Source organism: Corylus avellana, chromosome 2 (genome assembly GCF_965113065.1).
Source record: "Corylus avellana chromosome 2, dhCorAvel1.hap1.2, whole genome shotgun sequence".
Lineage (NCBI taxonomy): Eukaryota > Viridiplantae > Streptophyta > Magnoliopsida > Fagales > Betulaceae > Corylus > Corylus avellana.
The window spans coordinates 2450271-2470604 of NC_142491.1; the positions used below are offsets into that span (position 1 = coordinate 2450271).

General features: G+C 33.8%; 2 protein-coding genes across 2 annotated transcripts; both read right to left on the bottom strand.

The window, feature by feature from the left end:
- On the bottom strand, positions 1 to 2336 carry LOC132174058 (uncharacterized). The gene is made up of 3 exons (XM_059585772.2): positions 1817 to 2336; positions 1333 to 1667; positions 1 to 837 (listed from the first exon to the last, which is right to left on the bottom strand). The coding sequence occupies exons 1-3, from the start codon at positions 2334 to 2336 to the stop codon at positions 1 to 3; spliced, it is 1692 nt and encodes a 563-aa protein (XP_059441755.1).
- Positions 2337 to 9833: 7497 nt separating this feature from the next.
- On the bottom strand, positions 9834 to 11709 carry LOC132174047 (protein NUCLEAR FUSION DEFECTIVE 4-like). Its single transcript, XM_059585762.1, has 3 exons — positions 11208 to 11709; positions 10745 to 11067; positions 9834 to 10655 (listed from the first exon to the last, which is right to left on the bottom strand). Exons 1-3 carry the CDS (start codon positions 11707 to 11709, stop codon positions 9834 to 9836), a joined length of 1647 nt encoding a protein of 548 aa, XP_059441745.1.
- Between the last annotated feature and the right edge of the window lie 8625 nt (positions 11710 to 20334).

The following is a 20334-nucleotide window of genomic DNA, read 5'->3' on the forward strand; positions in this document are numbered from 1 at the left end:
CTATCTAAATCGCTTATATATGTCACCTTGGTAAAATTCTCGTGTTCTCCTTGCGAATCGAAGAGAGACAAGAGCTCCAATGAATGCAATGGCAGCCAAAATGGAGAATGATCCCCTAAAACAGTGGGTTCCCGTGCAAGTGAGATCCTTTAGAGTTGATGCATCCATTCGGCCGTGAGGTACGTTCTTGGCTGCCTCTCTTGCGTAAAGGAATTGGGTAAGCTTTGTATTGAATAGATATTTCCAGAGTGGATGTACGAGTTTTGAAATGTTGAAAAGTGTAGCGGTGTGTTTGGTCCCAAATAACTCTAAAGTCATACACAAGATTAACGTTATTTGTCCACCGTAGGTAAATCCAAGGATGACCGATGCGACGTAATATGTGTTGGGGCTTATTGGGAAGGCAATGAGGAGTAACCCAAAGCATTGCATGAGAAGAAGAGCCGACATCATAATCGAGCGGGAAAGTTTCCATTTCGTGAGCAAGAGTTCAGAGACGAACCCAGAGTAGACCCTCCCATAATAATTCCATATACTCATGAGAGGTATGACGGATTCTATGAGTCGTTTGTGATATTGAAGCGCCAACCCGATGGGTCGTAATTGTTCATTGAATGTTATGGCTGACCCGTATCCACATAGCGACAGCATGATGATGTAAAACATGTCGGCGCTGAGAATTGCTTGCAGAATGGTGTGGTCTTCTCCTCTTTCTGGTTTGTTTTTGAAGATATTTGCAAAACATGACGATATAGATCTGTTGTTATGCTGAGTAGTAGAGGAAGAATCCACGACAGGCATTTTTAATAATGCTTGTGGTAGTTTCTCAACAATTACCTATTATATAATATAAACTAAATGATTAAATAATCCAGATCAATGAGTTTAATAAAAACAAGAGATGATTATATATATATATATATATATGGGAAAACTTCAGTTTAGCCTCCTGAATTTTTACACGATTTGATAAACTTCCAAACTTTTAAATCTCTCACTTTGGACCCTTGAACTTTCAATTGCTATCAATGTAGACTCTTCCGTTAGATTTTAAATGTTATATAACGTTTATACCCCTAAGTTTTGTATAAAATTTCAACTTTACCCTTGATTCCAAAACTTTTTTTTTTTTTTTTTTTTTTTTTTTTAAAAAAAAAAGGGATATTTTAGTTTTTTTTGGTATTTTTAATAGCTAAAATTGACGGAGGGATCCACATTGAGAGCAATTGAAAGTTCAAGGATCTAAATTGATAGATTTGAAAGTTTAGGGATTTTGTCAAATCGCGTAAAAGTTCAAGGGGTTAAAAGTGAATTTTTCCATATATATATTACCTGTTTCCAGATGGTGGCCTCTTCTTTAATGACAAGAATGAACGGGAGGAAGAGCAGGGTAATGACCACCATGACAATAGCAGTTTTTGTATGGGCTGCTGCTGCTTGTGTCTGATGATCAATCTTGAATTCCTCAAGCAACATCGTTACCATGAGAAAAAGGGCAAGCAAGATAGTGAAATAAAAGAAACTGAGGAACACCCTGAGCTCGTTGGGTTGCCTTCCAATATTCTTCACAATATTCCTGACTGTGAACATGAATAGGAGTGATACTGAGGCTGGGAGCAATGCACAGATAAGTAGAAGGCCGCCCTTGGCATCATGTCCATATATACCTGTTTGAATATATACGAAATAAATAATTAAATTTTTGGGATAAGTGGTGATTTAATATCTGATATTAGAATGGAAAACAATATTATAAATTAAATATTAATTAAATTCAAAATTGGGTAAGTGGTGGGTTTAAGAATAAGGTACGAACCATAGCAAAATTGGGTTATGATAGCTCCGCTAAGCCCCAAGGCACCCTTGAGTAGACCCACAACAACACCTCGATTCATCGGAAAGTTGTTGACAGAACTGACAATGGCTATTGTTTGTGTAAAGTTTACAGAATTGGTTGCCACCGCAATATAAAAGCACATTTGCCAAACTTTTGGGCGAGGAATCTGTCCGGTGACCGCAAGCCATGTCGGGAAATAACCGCCCAAGTTCATGACTGCGCCGAGGAAGAGCCCCAACCATGCTGGTATGAGCTCAACAATAATGCCATTGAAAACCCCCAGGCATTGTCCAAGCAATCTAGAATAACTAATTTTACTCATTCCGGCTTCATCATATCTAAGAGTATGTTTAATCTGTTGGCTGTACGAAGGATAGACGTAGATTGTTCCAGCCCCGACCATCACCATCATTGCTGCATAAAAAGCCATCCATTTTCCTCTTGCCACATGGGCCAAGAATGGGAAACATTCTATGAGTCCCATTAATATCCCACCCATTACTTAGTTTTTCTGATCAATCTTAATTTATAAATGCTTATATGTATATATATATACTCGTATGCTCAGTATTGGAGATAAGGATGCTTAATTCTCATCCTCATCCACAAAGTCAAACTTAAAATATGTCACAGATATATTTGAATAGTCAAATGATGCATAACATCATAATAGATTAAATTTAATATTCCAAATAGTTAGTTGTAAATTTCCATGTATTTCGATAATGTTGTTTGTAATTTTTGTTTGTTCTTTTTTGTTTTTTCTATAAATAGAACAATAAACACACGTTTCAATTTCAAACAAATATTGATTATATGGTATGTATAACACTCAAAATAATTCTACAAATCCTTCTTGTGTCCCTTTTGAGTACCTCTAAGAATAATGTGCCTATTAAAATCATGATTTGATCAAAATTCAATAATGATCAATCACTTAATGATTTTAATAGCCACATCATTCTTGGATGACTCAAGTGAGATACAAGAGAGACTTGTAGTATTACTCATGACAACCAAACCACACACTGACACACGTCTCATCCAAATTTCTGTCTTCAAGTTTAAGCTTGCTCATGATAATAGGCGTTTGAGATTGCCTTATAATAAAAAATATTTTTAGTACTTCAACAACGTTGTATCAAACAAAAAAGTTGGTTTGATTGGTAAAAAACTCCAAAAGTATTTATTTGATTTCTTTTCTATTCTAAAGCCTGTTTGAGATTGTGTTTGAGAAATTGAGTTTTTAAGTTAAAAAACGCTTTTTGGCAAAAGCTTAAAAATGAAGTTTTTGTCAAAAGTATGTTTTTTCTATTTTTAGGCTTTTTGAACTTTTAAAGGGCTTTTAAGTTTTTTTACCAAATGACTACACTTTTTCTTCAAACAAAATTTTTGAGTGTTAAACGCACTTTTGGGTCCCTCAAATGCACTCTAAAACAACCCTTAAAAATGGTCAAAATGCACTTATGAAAAGCTTAAAAAATAAATTTTTTCTAAATCAACTATTTTTAGCTTTAAAATCTTTATTTTCAAACGCAATTTCAAATATATTCTTAGTTTGATGTACCCAAATTGTTCATTATCTTGAAGGAAATGATTTGTATGGTTAAGCGTACGTTCTCCTTTCAGCCTTTCAATTGTGGTACCTTTGACTTTAGGCTTTTTTTTTAAAAAAAAAAAATATATGGTTTTTTGTTATATTACTTTTAGAGATGAGAAATACTACACAAACTCTTAGTCCCACATTTCCAAATACACAATAAGAAATCATATATATATATATATATATATATATATATATATATAGGTATTCCCAAAAATGATTGCGCAACCGAATAACAGAATAACTATTATATTTTTAGATTTTTCTCAATGTTGTTGACCTGACAGTTTCGATTCATCGACAAAGTCAAACTTAAAATATGTCATAGATATATCTGAAGATTCATCTGATATATGACATCATAACAAATTTCATGTATTTGGAGGATATTTCTTCCAAACTAGTTTGAAAGAAATTTTTATCCTATTCAAAATATTCTGTTCTAACAACCCGTATATCTTGGTAAAGTTGTTTGTAATATTTATATATCTATTTTTTCTATAAATAGAACAGTAAACCCAAGTTCCAATTCTTTTCCTCGGATTTCCAACATTTCCATCTTCATCGGTCCCTTACCATCACTTCATAATTCTCTTCATGTTAAGCACGTGTTTATTTGATGTTTTTTTTACTCTAAAAATAGTTAAAACAAATTTATAAGAAAGGCTTAAAAATGAATTTATTTATAAAACTCTTTTGAAATTTAAAATCTTTATTTCCTATCGCAATCCCAAATTAGTTCTTAGTCTTTCAATAGGGTCCCATGGCCACCGAAATTCATTTCTACCACACCTGTACTGAGTATTCTCCTTCCAGCCTTTCAATTATGGTATCATTAGGACAAGCTCATCCATAGTGCTATTATTTCCTCTCTCACAGAAGATGAATACGAATGTTTTTTTGTTTTTTTATGGGTGCCTGTAGAAAAAAAATGACTTTTTGCTATATGTGTTAGATATGAGAAATACAGCACATACTCTCACACTCATATTCCCAAATACCCAGTAAGAGATCATATTGGTATTCCCAAAAATGATAGTGCAATTAACCAAATAAACTAATAACTATTCCATTTTTGGATTGAATAATGTGATATGTTAAATCACGTGTCCGAACAATGTAAAATTTTTGTGTCTATTTTTTAATTCTAATATTTTCACAATATGTTTTCTATCATTACATATCACGTTTTATCCTACAACTATCTTGACATGACAATCTTAACCAATCTTAAGATTTTCTATTTTATATTTTAAAATAAGTATTGTTCCCAGATTTGACAATGAATTTCGTAACTGCGATGAACGTGTTCCCAAAGCCCCTAGAAAGTTTAATCTCAATTTCTGGTTGTACTAAACACTGGAAAATATGAAAGAAATTTTGTTAGAAAAGATGTTATGTGAAAGCTAACGAAGCCTTAGCCTTCAGAGCAATTTATTGTCCTAGAAAGTAAAGCCCATAAAAATTTTTGCATCAAGGGTAGCTTCAACACATTTATAAAAAAAAGAAAACCACATACCTGATTAATGGGTAAAGATATAGAGCACGCCCGGCCGTGATTTTTTATTTTATTATTATTTTATTATTTTAATTTTTTTGAAAAAAAAAAAAATTTAGCCTGGCGTGCTTCACTGTTGAAGCACGCCAGGCGTGCTCTGAATCATGACTCTCTGATTAATTGGTCCATCATTTGACAGTGAAGCACGCCAGGCGTGCTCTGAATCATGACTCTCTGATTAATTGGTCCATCATTGTGTCAAATAGTACTTAAATATCATTGATGTGACGATGTCCTTGGTAGACTGGCACTGTTGTTCTTTTCCTCAACCCTTTGGAAGTGAGGAAATTTTATTAATCCAAACATTACAAATTGAATCATAGGATTTATTATTGCTTTGGTCAATGTCCTTAAACATATGTTTAATTTTGTCTTTATAATCAATACTTAGAGAAATTTTGGTAAACTGGAATGATGATTACTTATTCAGAAATAGGAGTGAATATTACCAGAATACAAGAAGGTGAAATGGAATGCAGTTTCTATCGGTATTCTTTTGGGTTTATTCGTTGGTATCAAATGTGTCCTTAGTTTTATAATAGGGTTGAATATCTCATACCACTGGGTTTTTTTTTTTTTTTTTTTTTTTTTTTTTTTTTTCTTAGGGTTTGATTTTTATTACAGGAGGTTCCTGTGATTTTAATAATAGACCAAATTAGTTATTCTGTCAGTTGAACGTTAGTGACTTAACGGAAGTCCATGTGGACCAATTAAAAGTTGACACTTGACATAAGTGGTCACGTTATCAGTGATGACATGGCACCTAATTAAATTTTTTATTTTGAAAAAAAAATTTAAAAAATATATCTATATATTTTTTAAAAAAAATTTGAGGGTGGCCGAAACCACCCCTAGTACCCACTGGGGGTGGTTGAGCCACCCTCAGTGGGTAATTGGGCCACCCCCATCTGGTGGCCAAAGGGAGTGCCCGATTTTTTTTTTTTTTGAAAAAAAAAAAAAAAAATTTAATTTTTAATTTTTAATTTTTTAAAAAAATAAAAAATTTTAATTAGGTGCTATGTCATTAGTGATGACATGGCCACTTATGTCAAGTGTCAAGTGTCAACTTTTAATTGGTTCACATAAATTTCTATTAGGTCAATTAACGATTACCTAACAAAAGAATTAATTTAGTCTATTATCAAAATTATAAAGACATAAATCAAACCCTAAGAAAAATAAAAAATAATAAAAAAAAGAAAACCTATTAGGTATTTAACCCTTTGACATTTAGGTCCTAGCATCCACTTCAAAAGCACCCCACGTAGCTAGGCAAATCATTGCACATGCACAGTTGCAGTAGCCTTTTTAGACTAGAGGTCATAGGGTGATTGGTTACATCATCTCGTTCAAATCACCAACAAAAGCCCAAGAAATTTTGCACTAGTATTTGATCCTTCTCGGAAGTATTAACTTTGAATTAGATATTCTCAATAACCTTGCTATGTATTCACTTACGTCACAGGCACAATAAGTGTTAGATATTTTTGTTGGCTAAATTTGGTGATCAAAACCTTCCAAGACTTTATCTTCTTACATTTTGGCTTTGTACCACTTCAAGTGCTACATGTTCGCAAGATCGTTTGTAACTTGTTTGAATGTGCAGCAGTTAGTACTAGAAACAGAGAGCTCAGTTTGCAAGACCGTTCATAGTCCATTCGAATGTGTAGCTAAAAGTACTAAAAGTCGAGAGCTCTCTTCGCAAGTCCGTTCAAACATGCAGCATCTAGTTCTAAAAGCAGAGAGCTTCATTCGCAAGGTTGTTCGATGAGGATTCGAACGAGATGTGTTAAATTAGTTGTTTAACCTAGCTGCGTCCGAACGGGGATTTAGTCCGTCTGGACGCAAGCTGTCAGTTGCTGTTTTAGGGTTCCCAACTCCAGCTTGAATTTCTACATAACCCTAGATGCGTTCAAATAGAGTCTTTAGGTGTCCGAACGCCGCCTCGGTTTTTCCATATTAGGGTTCCTTTTTTTAGCAAGGAAACATAATTCTTAGCTACCTATATATATGGCTCTTCTAAGCAAGATTTTTCCAAGCAACAAAGGGGGCAAAAACTATATTGTGCTAAGAGAAAGTTTTTAAAGATTTAGAGCATGAGCATTAAATTTCTCTTAGAGTGTTTGAAGGAGTATGAGGATTGTGTCTCGCCCCCAATCACCAAATTAACAAGACTGATAATGCAAACATAGAATTAATGATGCACAGTAGAAATTAAAATATCACAACCACCACACCAAAACTTATAGACGAAGTGGAAAATCATTTGAACCAATTAAAGGGAAAAACCACTCCAGAGCAGCCAAACATGGAAAATCACTATACGAAGATTTATATTACAGATAGTAGAAAATACTCACAATCCTTCAGAATCTCTAGACTCTGTAAGAGCAAGCTCCTTGCTTGTTTCCTAGCCGACCATTTTCATGGAGTGTATTTCCTCACCAACCTTTTAGTAGACTCTTTCACGACGTAGAATGCGAACAGTTGTGTATTGTGGAATGACGATCAAACCACCAATAGAAAAGGATAGCCCGAAGCTTTTACGACGTCCTCTCTTGAGAGCCAAGTCACGAGACACACAGCTCGGAGGAAACCTTTGAGACTAATTAGAGAAAATTTCCCACCAAGTCTAACTTGAAACCTTTATAGGAAAAATATTTTACTCATCGCATCTTAACGAGACTCATTTCATGTTAAGAGGTGATGAACAAAATACACAAATCCGAGATCTAGAAATGTCCAAGTCTTAACAAGAAAGGAGTCTTGTCATGACGTGAAGAACAAAAGTAACTCATCCTCATTACAAGTCCGTCCTGATGAGGCATCTAATAGGAGACTAAGGAGCTTCTTCTTCAGTTGCATCACGTGTCCCGTCCTAACGATCCATCTAACAAGGAACCAAGGAGTTCCTTCTTTAGTCCAGTCACATTTCAGGCATTTGATTAAATTTAACATCATATAGGTTCTCTATTATGATTTGTTAGGTTTAACCACATCCTCTAGGTCTTCTTTGGATGTCTCGTATGTATGTACATCAAACAAGCTTTTCGGGAATTCCTTTACAACTATTCCTTGATCAAATTGTTACCAAAATAACTTGCATCCATAATTATTTTGTAACTGAATTAGCAAATTCAAAAACCTAACATGATCCATCTTGGAGGGGTTATTGACAATACATCCAAATCAATTAACTAGTAACTGGCTGATGGTATCACCCATCGGACAAAATAGAGTAAAATAAGTAGGAAGCGAAAATACATGATCTAAGATTACTATAATCATAAATATCACTAATTACAAAACCATAGCCTCCAACAATAATCTAAATGACCAACCTCTCCTAAAAATGTGAGACATTCACTTGGTGTCTTCATCCTAGCGAACTTTCTCACTCTATACATGGGTGACCTACAAAAGGCTTAGTAAATATTAGTTTGCAAATCATGGCTAAGCCCCCTGAAATTTCATCGCTTTTGCAATCTTTCTCTCTTAAAAGTTTTAAAACTCTCAATTTAGAATATCAAACTTCAACAAAATTGGCAATCTCACCCCTCTCGTTTGGGTTTAAATTAAATAGTCAAAGGGTAAATTGACCATTATAACTCTGTAAACTTTATGAAATTACAAAATTACCCATAAATTATAGTTATTATTATTATTATTATTTTGAAAAGGTGAAACAAAGAGAAAAAAAAAAAAAAAAAAAAAAAAAAAAAAAACTGGAAAAAATAAAGGGGAATTTTGAAAAATTTTCATCCATCCATTAGGATTAACAGAAAATCCTAACAGAGGGGTGCTATTGCAAATTTTGTAAAGTTCGATACATTAAATTTAGAGTTTTTGGAGATTAAGTCAAGTTTCTCCTAAAGTAAACATCTAATCAAATCCAAATGAACAACACTTCAAAAAATAAAGCCCTTCAAAATAATTTCAAATTGGCTAATCACATGATGCTTGTAACCCAATTTGTGAATAGTCTTTGAAGAAAAAGATCAGACAGATAAAATAGAACTTGAGAAAGCTTGTATTTCTGATATGTGAAAACTTCTTTTTATAGTTGAATAAGATCAAGAAGACAAAGGAAATACAAAAATTACATAATTACAAAATATTCCTAGTATATTTAAAATAAGGAAAAATTACAGTTTACCCCCATAAAGTTGACAGAGTTTTTCAATTTGAACACCAAAGTTTCAATTTTTGCAATCCACCCTCCCAAAGTTCCAAATTTTTGCAATTTGACCAATTTTATCCAAAACTTCCCATATTGCCCCTAATTTTTATTTTTTTATTTTTTATAAAAAAAATTTAAAAAAATTCGTGGTGGCCGTAGCCACCCCTTTGGTCATCTGGTTATTTTTGCACCCCTAAATTTGTTTTCGTTTTTATAAAAAATAAAAAAATTAAAAACAAATCAGGGGCAATATGGGAATTTTGGGATGATATTGGTCGAATTGAAAAAAATTGAAACTTTGTGGGGGTGGATTGCAAAAATTAAAACTTTGATGTCCGAATTGAAAAACGCTGTCAACTTTGGGGGGGTAAACTGTAATTTTTCCTTAAAATAACTAATATGGAATATTATTGAAATATTTTGTCACCAATATGGTATTAATATACAATAGCTTATCAAAATGTACATTAATATAGTAAAAATCTTCAATCCCCTTCTTTGAGCATGTGTTTCTTCTTTTTCTATTCCTCCCTCCCTGGAACCTCATTATCATCCATTAATAGAGGATGATTGAACCATCGATCTGTCTCTGTTGCCTTTATGCTCTAATCTCAAAACCTCTTAATTAATACATATCACCCCTAGCTCGTATTTGTTATGTTGCAAATCTAAACCGTTTATATATGTCACCTTGGTAAAATTCTCGTGTTTTCCTTGCAAATCGGAGAGAGACAAGAGCTCCAATGAAAGCAATGGCAGCCAAAATGGAGAAGGGTACCATGAAACAGTGTTGTCCCGTGCAAGTGAGATCCTTCAAAGTTGATGGATCTATTCCCGGAGGTATATACTTGGTTGCCTCTCTTGCATAAAGGACTTTGGTAAGCTTTGTATTCATTAGATATAAGCTCAATGGAACTAAGGTTTGTATAAAGTTGAGAAACGTAGCATAGTGTTTGAGGCCAAATAACTCAGAAGTCATTGACAAGTTTATTGATACTTGTGAACCAAATGAAAACCCAATGATCACTGATGCCACGTAGTATGTGCCGGGGATTTTTGGGAAGGCCACTAGGATTAACCCACTGCATTCCAGAAGAAGAATAACTGACATCATAATCGATCGGGAAAGTTTCCATTTCGTGAGCAAGAGTTCAGAGACAAACCCAGAGTAGACCCTCCCATAATAATTCCATATAGTTGTTAGCGTTATGATGGATTGTATTAGTCGTTCGTGATATTCAAGCGCCACCCCAATGGGCCGTAACTGTTCTATGAATGTTAATGCTGGCCCGTATCCACATAGCGTAACTAGTAAGATGTACAACATGTCTACGCTTAGAATTGCTTGCAAAATGGTGTGGTCTTCTCCTCTTTCTGGTTTGTTTATCAAGATATTTGCAAAAGAATTTTCTTTCGGCTGAATAGAAGAAGAATCTGCAGGCAATATTGATACTTGTGGCAGTTTCTCAACCGTTACCTGCTACAATATAAATTAAAATCATTTAAGTCCATAATTTCTTAATTACGAGCTTAAACTTTTAGAATAAATAAAGATTTAATATTTACCCGTTTCCAGATGGCAGCTTCTTCTTTAACGACAAAAATGAGCGGGAGGAGGAGCAAGGTAGTGACAGTCATGGTAATGGCACATTTTGTATGGGTTGCTGCTTGTGTCATATCAATCATGTATTTCTCAAGCAAAATCACGACCATGAGAAAAAGGGCAAGTAAAATGGTTAAATAAAAGATATTAAGGAACGCCTTGAGCTCGTGGGGTTGCCTTCCAATCTTCGCAATATTCCTAATTGTGAACATAAATATGATTGATACTGAGGCTGGGAGCCATGCACAGAGAAGAATAAGATCCTTGGCATCATTTCCATATATACCTGTTAGAATATAAATTAAGTAATCAATTAAAATATTTCAAACTCCCGCATGAGGGGAATCAATATAAATTAAATAATTTAATTAATTTTGTTCGTATTAGCTAATTAAACTTTCAGAATAAATAGTGTTTTAACAATACCATGGTAAAGTTGGCTCATGGTAGCTCCGCTAAGCCCCACCAGACTCTTGAGTAGACCAATAATAACACCTCGATTCATCGGGAAGTTGTTGATAGAATTGACCATGGCTATTGTGCCTGAAAAGTTTGGAGAGTTGGTTGCCACCGCCAAATAAAGGCACATTTGCCAAACTTTTGGGCGAGAAATCCATCTCGTGACAGCAAGCCATGCCATAAAATAGCCGCCGAAGTTCATGGTTGCGCCGAGGAAGAGCCCAAACCATGCTGGTATGAGCTCAACTATGAGGCCATTGAAAACCGCCAGCCATGTTCCAACAACTTTGTAATAATCTATTGTACTCATTCCAACTTCGTCATATCCAAGATTATCTTGAATCGTTTGGTTGTAGAGATTAAAGACGTAGGATGTTCCCGACCCGATCATCACCATCATTGCTGCATAAAACGCAAACCATTTTCCTCTTATCACATGTGCCACAAATGGGAAACATTGCCCTCCCATTATTATCCCACCCATTAATTAGTTTTTCCGATCTCTATAAATTCTTGTATATATATATATGCTTATGCTCTTTATTGGAGATAAGGATGCTTCTCATCCTCATACACAAAGTCAAACTTAAATATGTCACATGACGGATAACATCATGTAACATATTTAAATTCTTGTCTATATTTGAATAGTCAAATAACATCATAACAGATTAAATTTACATATTCCAGATAGTTAGTTGTAAATTTCCATGTATTTCGATAATGTTTGTTTGTAATATATATATATTTTTTTTCTATAAATAGAATAGTAAACACACGTTTTAATTTCAAACAAATTTTCATTATATAGTATGTTTGACGAGTAATTCTAGAAGTCCTTTTTGTATCCCTCTTGAGTCCCCTAAAAATGATGTGACTATTAAAATTACCATTTGATCAAAATCCAATAATGATCAATCATAAGCCCATTGGTGATTTTAATAACCACATCATTCTTTGAAGGATTCAAGAGAGACTTATAACATTACTCGTGTATGACAGCCATACCACACACATCTCATCCTTACCATCACTTCATCATTCCCTTCATGTAAAGCTTGCTCGTGATAATAGGTGTTTGAGATTTTTTTAGACAGTTTAAAAAAATACTTTTAGTATCTCAAAAAGGTTGTATCCAACAAAATGCTGGTTTGATTGGAAAAAAACTCCAAAAGTATTTATTTGGCTTTTTTTTTTTACTCTAAAAATGGTCAAAATGCACTTATGAAAAAAGCTTAAAAATAAAGCTTTTTCTAGACCAACTCTTTTTAGCTTTAAAATATTTACTTCCCAACACAATTTCAAATATATTCTTAGTTTGATGTACCCAAATTGTTCATTATCTTGAAGGAAATGAGTTGTATGTACCCAAAGTGTTCTTTCAGCCTTTTAATTGAGGAATCTTTAGGCTTTTTTTTTTTCTTTTTTTTTTTTTTCTTCCTTTGGGGAAAAAAAAAAAAGAAGGATTTTTGCTATATTACTTTTAGAGATGAGAAATACTACACAAACTCTCAGTCACACATTTCCAAATGCAAAATAAGAAATCATATAGGTATTCCCGAGAATGATTGCGCAACCAAATAACATAATAGCTATTCCATTTTTAGATTGAATAATGTTATATATTGCATTTTTATTTCACAATGCTGCTGATGTAACAGTCTCAACCAATATATATATATATATATATATATATATATATATATATATATATATATATATATATATAACCCTCTCCAAGCTGCATAATTTCTAATAAACATTTCGCATGGACGGCTAATACAACTCTCAAGTCTTATGTTCCAAGGATTTCATTCGACAATTTACATGTTTCCAAAGTGTATGAGAGTGTTTCTTCCGACATGGATCCTTTAGTGGTACCGTAGTACAAGCATATGGAGTGCCGGGTAACGACTACGAGGAGTTGGAACCGACATATTTCAATACAAAAAGGCAAAAGGGAAACGAGTGTGGTAAATTCCCCCGGTGTCTTTATTCAACAAGGAGATCTTTCACATGGCTGAGAGAGGTAACATCAAATCGCCGCTTATCTCAAAAGCTTAATCAATATTTTAGTATTTTTTCTCACGTGCAGACTCAAGCTCCTCCTTAATAGGTGAGGCCGAACATATAGAATATTTAGTTGAAATGAGAGAGGATTCAAAAAAGACACATGGTTCAAACTCAAGATCCTTTGTTAAATCAGCACGGAATATTTAATTGAAATGAGAGGTAAATGTCGGAGACAAGATTCAAACTCAGGTCTTCTACTCTTATACAATGTTAAATCACAACTCATTCTAAGTAGATAAGCTGATTGGAAGGGTAAATTTAATCATTTATTTACTTTACAGTCTTTACATTTAGTCATATATATATATATATATATATATATATATATATATATATATATATATATATATATATATATATATTTCTTATAATATATCTTAATCACTAAAAGTCCATGCTTAAACGTTATGGTCACATGGTTATGGCTGACTTCGGCGTTTAATCATAAGCTTTTATTTCCAAGACTATTATAAGTGAGCGTCACAGATTAATGAGTAAATAATGATCAAGTGTAATAAAATTTGGTTATGGCCTAAATGGTTATTTCTTATAATATATCTTAATCACTAAAAGTCCATGCTTAAACGTTATGGTCACATGGTTATGGCTTACTTCGGCGTTTAATCATAAGCTTTTATTTCCAAGACTATTATAAGTGATCGTCACAGATTAATGAGTAAATAATGATCAAGTGTAATAAAATTTGGTTATGGCCTAAATGGTTAATAAAATAAGTAAGTGGTTAAGAATGGGTTTAAAATAGTGACCATTGACTAATGAAACTACTATATTAAATTGCAGTATTTACCATTCATTGACGTGTTCATACCTGCAACCTACAAGGAGGTAAGTACGAAAATACTTATTGAAGAATGATATTTATTTTAGATAATATAATTCTTGTTATTTAATTAATTATTTGTGTTGGAACAGTTTCTGGTGCGATGTGAACGCGGGCTCCGAGATCGAATCTTGAAACAAAGAAAGTAAACACGAAGAGAAAACGTCATGTGTTGAGCGTGATCTCCGTCCGATGCTCAAGTAAGATCTCTAAGAAAAGTTTAAGTAATTGAAAGAACAACGAGGATCGTGTTCTTCCTCTAATTACCAAATAAACAAACTATGGAACTAATGTAATACCCCAATAAAAACAACCGTTTTTATTAAGGATTAATGACTCATTACGATTAATGATTTCATACAACATGGTTTTATAACAAAATACCTAGACACTTATGAGTAACCCCACTCCTTGAGTGTTTTGAGGCAAACCCAAGTTCCAAGCATTTATGGGCGTACGTACCACCCGTACGTACGCACCTGTCTTAAGTGAGGACGTACACCCAGTGGACCACCCGTCTCTCTAAGAACAACAAGGTCACATGTTTGTTTCCTAGCCGACCATATTCATGGAACTCATTTTCATATCGACCCTTCGGCAAACTTCTTTACGGTTGTTGAACAAGGATATGTGAGCATTTTCTTATGTCTGTAATCTGAATCTTCATATTGTGATTTCCCGGAATGGCTTTTCCCTTTGATTGGCTTAAAGGGTTTTCTACTTCGTCAACAAGTTTTGGTGTTGTGATTGTAATGTTTTAAATTTCCATTCTCCATGATTATTTTACGTTTACATTATCTTTAGTTTTAGTTGGTGGTTGGGGGTAGAACAACATCCTCGTGTTTTATCACAAAGGAATTACAAAAATTACATAATCACAAAATATGTTATGATGCTTTATATTTACTCTGGTTATTGTGATTATACTTTTAGTTATTATTATCTTTGTTCTGTAGTTAAAAATCTTTCGCTGTAGTCTCTCTTCGGAGAAGTTATAATCCCTGAGTCTTGTTCCGATATGAATAAGGTTGGAAAGCGAACCATATAGTCAATTACCAGTTAATTGATTTCCATAGAGCGTCATAGAGCTACCCGGTGTCTTGTCAGATGGATTGTTAGGACGACACACATGACGTGACTGAGCTCCTTGTTCCCTTGCCAGATGGCTCATCAAGAGGGACTCGTGACGAGGCTGAAATGATTTTACACTTCACGTCATGACGAGACTCCTTTTCCATTAAGACTTGAACATTTCCAGATCTTAGATCTGTATATTTTATTCATCACGTCTTAAAGCGAAATGAGCCCCGTTAAGACGTGATGAGTAAAAATTCTCCCCTATAAAGTTTTTTTTCCTGTTATTGTTCACTGTAAAAATTTTGGGCATTTTTCTCAATAGTCTCGAGGGTTTTCCTCCGAGGAGTTAGTTCTCGTGAGTTGGTTTCTGAAAGAGCACATGGTGAAACCTTCGGGTTGTCCATCCTCTTGATGTGTTGATCGTCTTTCTACAATCTACAATTGTGCTTGTTCTACAACTGTGAAGAAGTCTACCGAATGGTCGATATGAAAATGCGCTCCATGAATATGGTCGGTTAGAAAACAAGCATGTAACAATGTTGTTCTTAAAGAGTCTAGAGATTCACAAGGATTTGTGAGCACTTTCTTTTGTCTATAATCTGAATCTTCATATTGTGATTTTCTGAAATGATTTTTCCTTTTGATTGGCTCAAAGGGTTTTCCACTTCGTCAACAAGTTTTGGTTTTGTGATTGTGATGTTTTAAATTTCCGTTGCGCATGATTATTTTGTGTTTATATTATCTTTCTTTTTAGTTGGTGGTTGGGGGTAGAACACCATCCTAGTGTTTTATCACAAAGGAGATACAAAAATTACATAATCACAAAATATTCATAGCAAACTTACAATAACTAATATGGTAGCGAATATTACCATAATATGTGGAGAATATTTCCATAATAGATTAAGAATATTATAAAAATATTTTGTCACAAATATGGGAATAGAGTACAGTAATATAGTAACAATCTCAATCCCCTTCTTTGAGCATGTGTTTCTTCTTTTTCTATTCATCCCATCTTTGTCTAGTACTCCCTCCCTGGAACCTCACTATCATCCATTAATAGAGGATGATTGAACCATCTCTATCTATGTCGCCTTTATGCTCTAATCTCAAAACTTCACATATGTTTCATCATTAAACCTCTTAATTAATACAAATCACCCCTTCTATATGTTATGTTGCAAATCTAAACCGTTTATATATGTCACCTTGGTAAAATTCTCGTGTTTTTCTTGTAAATTGAAGAGAGACAAACGCTCCAATGAAAGCAATGGCTGCCAAAATGGAAAGGATACCCTGAAACAGTGGTGTCCCATGCAAGTGAGATCCTTCAAAGTTGATGGATCTATTCCCGGAGGTATATCCTTGGATGCCTCTCTTACGTAAAGGAATTTGGTAAGCTATGTATTCATTAGATATATCCACATTGGAGTTGAGGCTTGTATAAAGTTGAGAAATGTAGCGTAGTGTTTGAGGCCAAATAACTCAAAAGTCATTGACAAGTTTACTGATACTTGTGCTCCAAATGTAAATCCAATGATCACTGATGCCACGTAGTATGTGCCGGGGATTTTTGGGAAGGCAACTAGGAGCAAGCCACTGCATTGCAGAAGAAGAATAACTGACACCATAATCGATCGGGAAAGTTTCCATTTCGTGAGCAAGAGTTCAGAGACGAACCTAGAGTAAACCATCCCATAATAATTCCATATAGTTGTCAAGGTTATGATGGATTGTATGAGTCGTTCGTGATATTCAAGCGCCACCCCAATGGGCCGTAACTGTTCAATGAATGTTAAGGCTGACCCATATCCACATAGCATAACTAGTGAGATGTAGAACATGTCTGTGCTTAGAATTGCTTGCAAAATGGTGTGGTCTTCTCCTCTTTTTGGTTTGTTTATGAAGATATTTGCAAAACAATTTTCTTTCGGCTGAATAATAGAAGAATCTGCAGGCAATGTTAATACTTGTGGTAGTTTCTCAATGGTTACTTGTTAGAATATAAATTAAATGATTAAATCACTCTATTCATATTAGCTTAAACTTTCTTTTTGGATAAGTGGTGATTTAACATGGTACAAAAGTAAAGGTTTTCAGTTCCAACCATCTCTTTGTTATTCACTTTCAATTTCAATTAAATATTTCATATGTTGGGCCTTACCTATTAAGGGAGATTTTCAACCAACTCATGAAGGTGAATATTAAAATATAAATTAAATGATTATCTATCATTTCTTATGAGCTCAAAATGTATTAATATTACCCGTTTCCACATGGCAACTTCGTGTTTAATGACAAAAATGAGCGGGAGGAAGAGCAAGGCAGTGACAGTCATGGCAATGGCACTCTTTATATTGGTTGCTGCTTGTGTCAGATCAATCATGTATTTCTCAAGCAAAATCATGAGAAATAGGGCAAGGAAAATGGTTAAATAAAAGAAATTGAGGAACACCTTGAGCTCATGGGGTTGCCTTCCAATCTTCACAATATTCCTAATTGCAAACATAAATAGGATTGATACTGAGGCTGGGAGCAACGCACAGAGAAGAATAAGACCCTTGACATCATTTCCATATATACATGTTTTAGAATATAACTTAAATGATTGAATCCATTCCTTCTTATCAACTTAAGTTTTTAAGATAAGTAAAGATTTATCTTGATATTAGAGTAATCAATTAAAATATTCCAAACTCCCGCGTGAGGGGTATCTGTTAGAGTATATTTGAATGACCCTAAAGTTAGGGATTTGATGAAAATTAGATTAGCCTAATTTAGGGGATTTGATTATGATTTGATCACCCTAAATTATGGGATTTGATTAAGATTACATTTATATATAAGCTCTATAAATAGAGCATTCTGTATTGTAAACAAATCATTCAATAAGAGCTTAATGTAGCCCTATGGGCTTTATCTGTGGATGTAGGTCGTTGACTGAACCACGTAAAATCTTTGTGTCTCTTTTATTTAAATTCCGGTATTATTTTATTTTTTCATTTGATTATGAATTTCTTCAGTATCAATATAAATTAAATAAATAAATTCATTTTGTTCATATTCGCTTAAAATTTTAGGATAAGTGGCGTTTTAACAATACCATGGTAAAGTTGAGTTATGATAGCCCCGCTAAGCCCCACCAGACCCTTGAGTAGACCCACAATAACACCTCAATTCATTGGAAAGTTATGGATAGAATTGACAATGGCTATTGTGCCTGAAAAGTTTGCAAAGTTGGTTGACACTGCCAAATAAAGGCACATTTACCAAACTTTTGGGCAGGGAATCTGTCCGGTGACGGCAAGCCATGTCATAAAATAGCCGCCAAAGTTCATGGTTGCACTGAGGGAAGAGCCCAAACTAGGCTGGTATGAGCTCAATGATGAGACCATTGAAAACCGCCAGCCATGTTCCAACAACTCTATAATAAGCTATTTTACTCATTCCAGCTTCGTCATATCCAAGATTATCTTCAATCTGCTGGTTGTAGAGATTATAGATGTAGGATGTTCCACTCCCGGCCATCACCATCATTAATTGCTGCATAAAATGCAAACCATTTTCCTCTTATCACATGCGCCACAAATGGGAGACATTGCCCTCCCATTATTATCCCACCCATTAATTTGTTTTTCCGATCTCTATAAATTCTTGTCTACATATATATATAAATGCTTATGCTCCGTACGTATTGGAGATAAGGATGTTTCTAATCCTCATCGACAAAGTCAAACTTAAATATGTAACAGATATATTTGAATAGTCAAATGATGCATAACATCATAACAGATTAAATTTACATATTCCAAATAGTTGGTTGTAACATGCCATGTACTTCGATAATGTTGTTTGTAATATATTTTTTTTCTATAAATAGAACAGTAAACAGACGTTTCTATGGTATGTATGACAGCTACCAAACCATCTGCATCTTCTTCTTCTTCTTCCATTTCCCAAATTTCTGTTTTCATCGACTCCCTTGCCATCACTTCATCAGTCCATTCATGTTAAGCTTGCTTGTGATAGTGATAATGGGCGTTTGAGATTGCGTTAGACAGTTTAAAAAATACTTTTAGTACCTAAAAATGTTGTATCCAACAAAAAGTTGGTTTGATTGGTAAAGAAACTCCTAAAGTATTTATTTAACTTTTTTTTCTACTCTAAAAATGGCTAAAATGCACTTATAACTCTTTTTAACTTTAAAATCGTTATTTCCCAACACAATTTCAAATATATTCTTAGTTTAAGGTACCCAAATTATGCATTATCTTGAAGGAAATGATGTGTATGGTTATGTTGCAGGTGGGTCCCATCCCACCCAAATTCTTTTCTACCACACCACACCTATACTAAGTATTCTTCTCTGAGCCTTTCAATTGTGGTATCTTTAGTTTTTTTTTTTTTTTTGGTGCCTATATATATATTACTTTTAGAGATGAGAAATACTACACAAACTCTCGGTCTCACATTTCCAAATGCACAATAAAAGATCATTTAGGTATTCCCAAGAATGATAGTGCAACCAAATAACAAAATAGCTATTCCATTTTAGATTGAGTAATTTTATATATTACATTTTTATTCTACAATTATTTCACATTGCTGCTGACGTGACAATTTTAACTAATATATATATATATATATATATATATATATATATATATATATATATATATATATATATATATAACAAAGACTTTGGTTAAAACTGTTACATCATCATAGTTCTAGAATTCTTCTTGTGAATTTATTCCTTGTTATCAAATGTGCCCTTAGTTTTATAATTATTATTATTTTCTTCAGTTTCCTCTTATCACACGTTTTTATAGAAAACAATTGCAAGTATTTACTTACCTCTAGGGGGCGGAACTACAACTAGGGATAGGGGGACGAATGTCCCCCCAAAATCTTTACAAATTTTCTTAAATTTCCTTAGAAGTATACTTATTTTATAATTTTGTCCCCCCAAAATAATATTTGTGTCCCTTTTAATTTTATTTTATTTTAGTTTTGCGCCCCGCCCCCGCCCCCCCCCCCCCCCCCCCCCCCAAAAAAAAAATAATAATAATAATAATAATAATATTTGATTTGAGACTC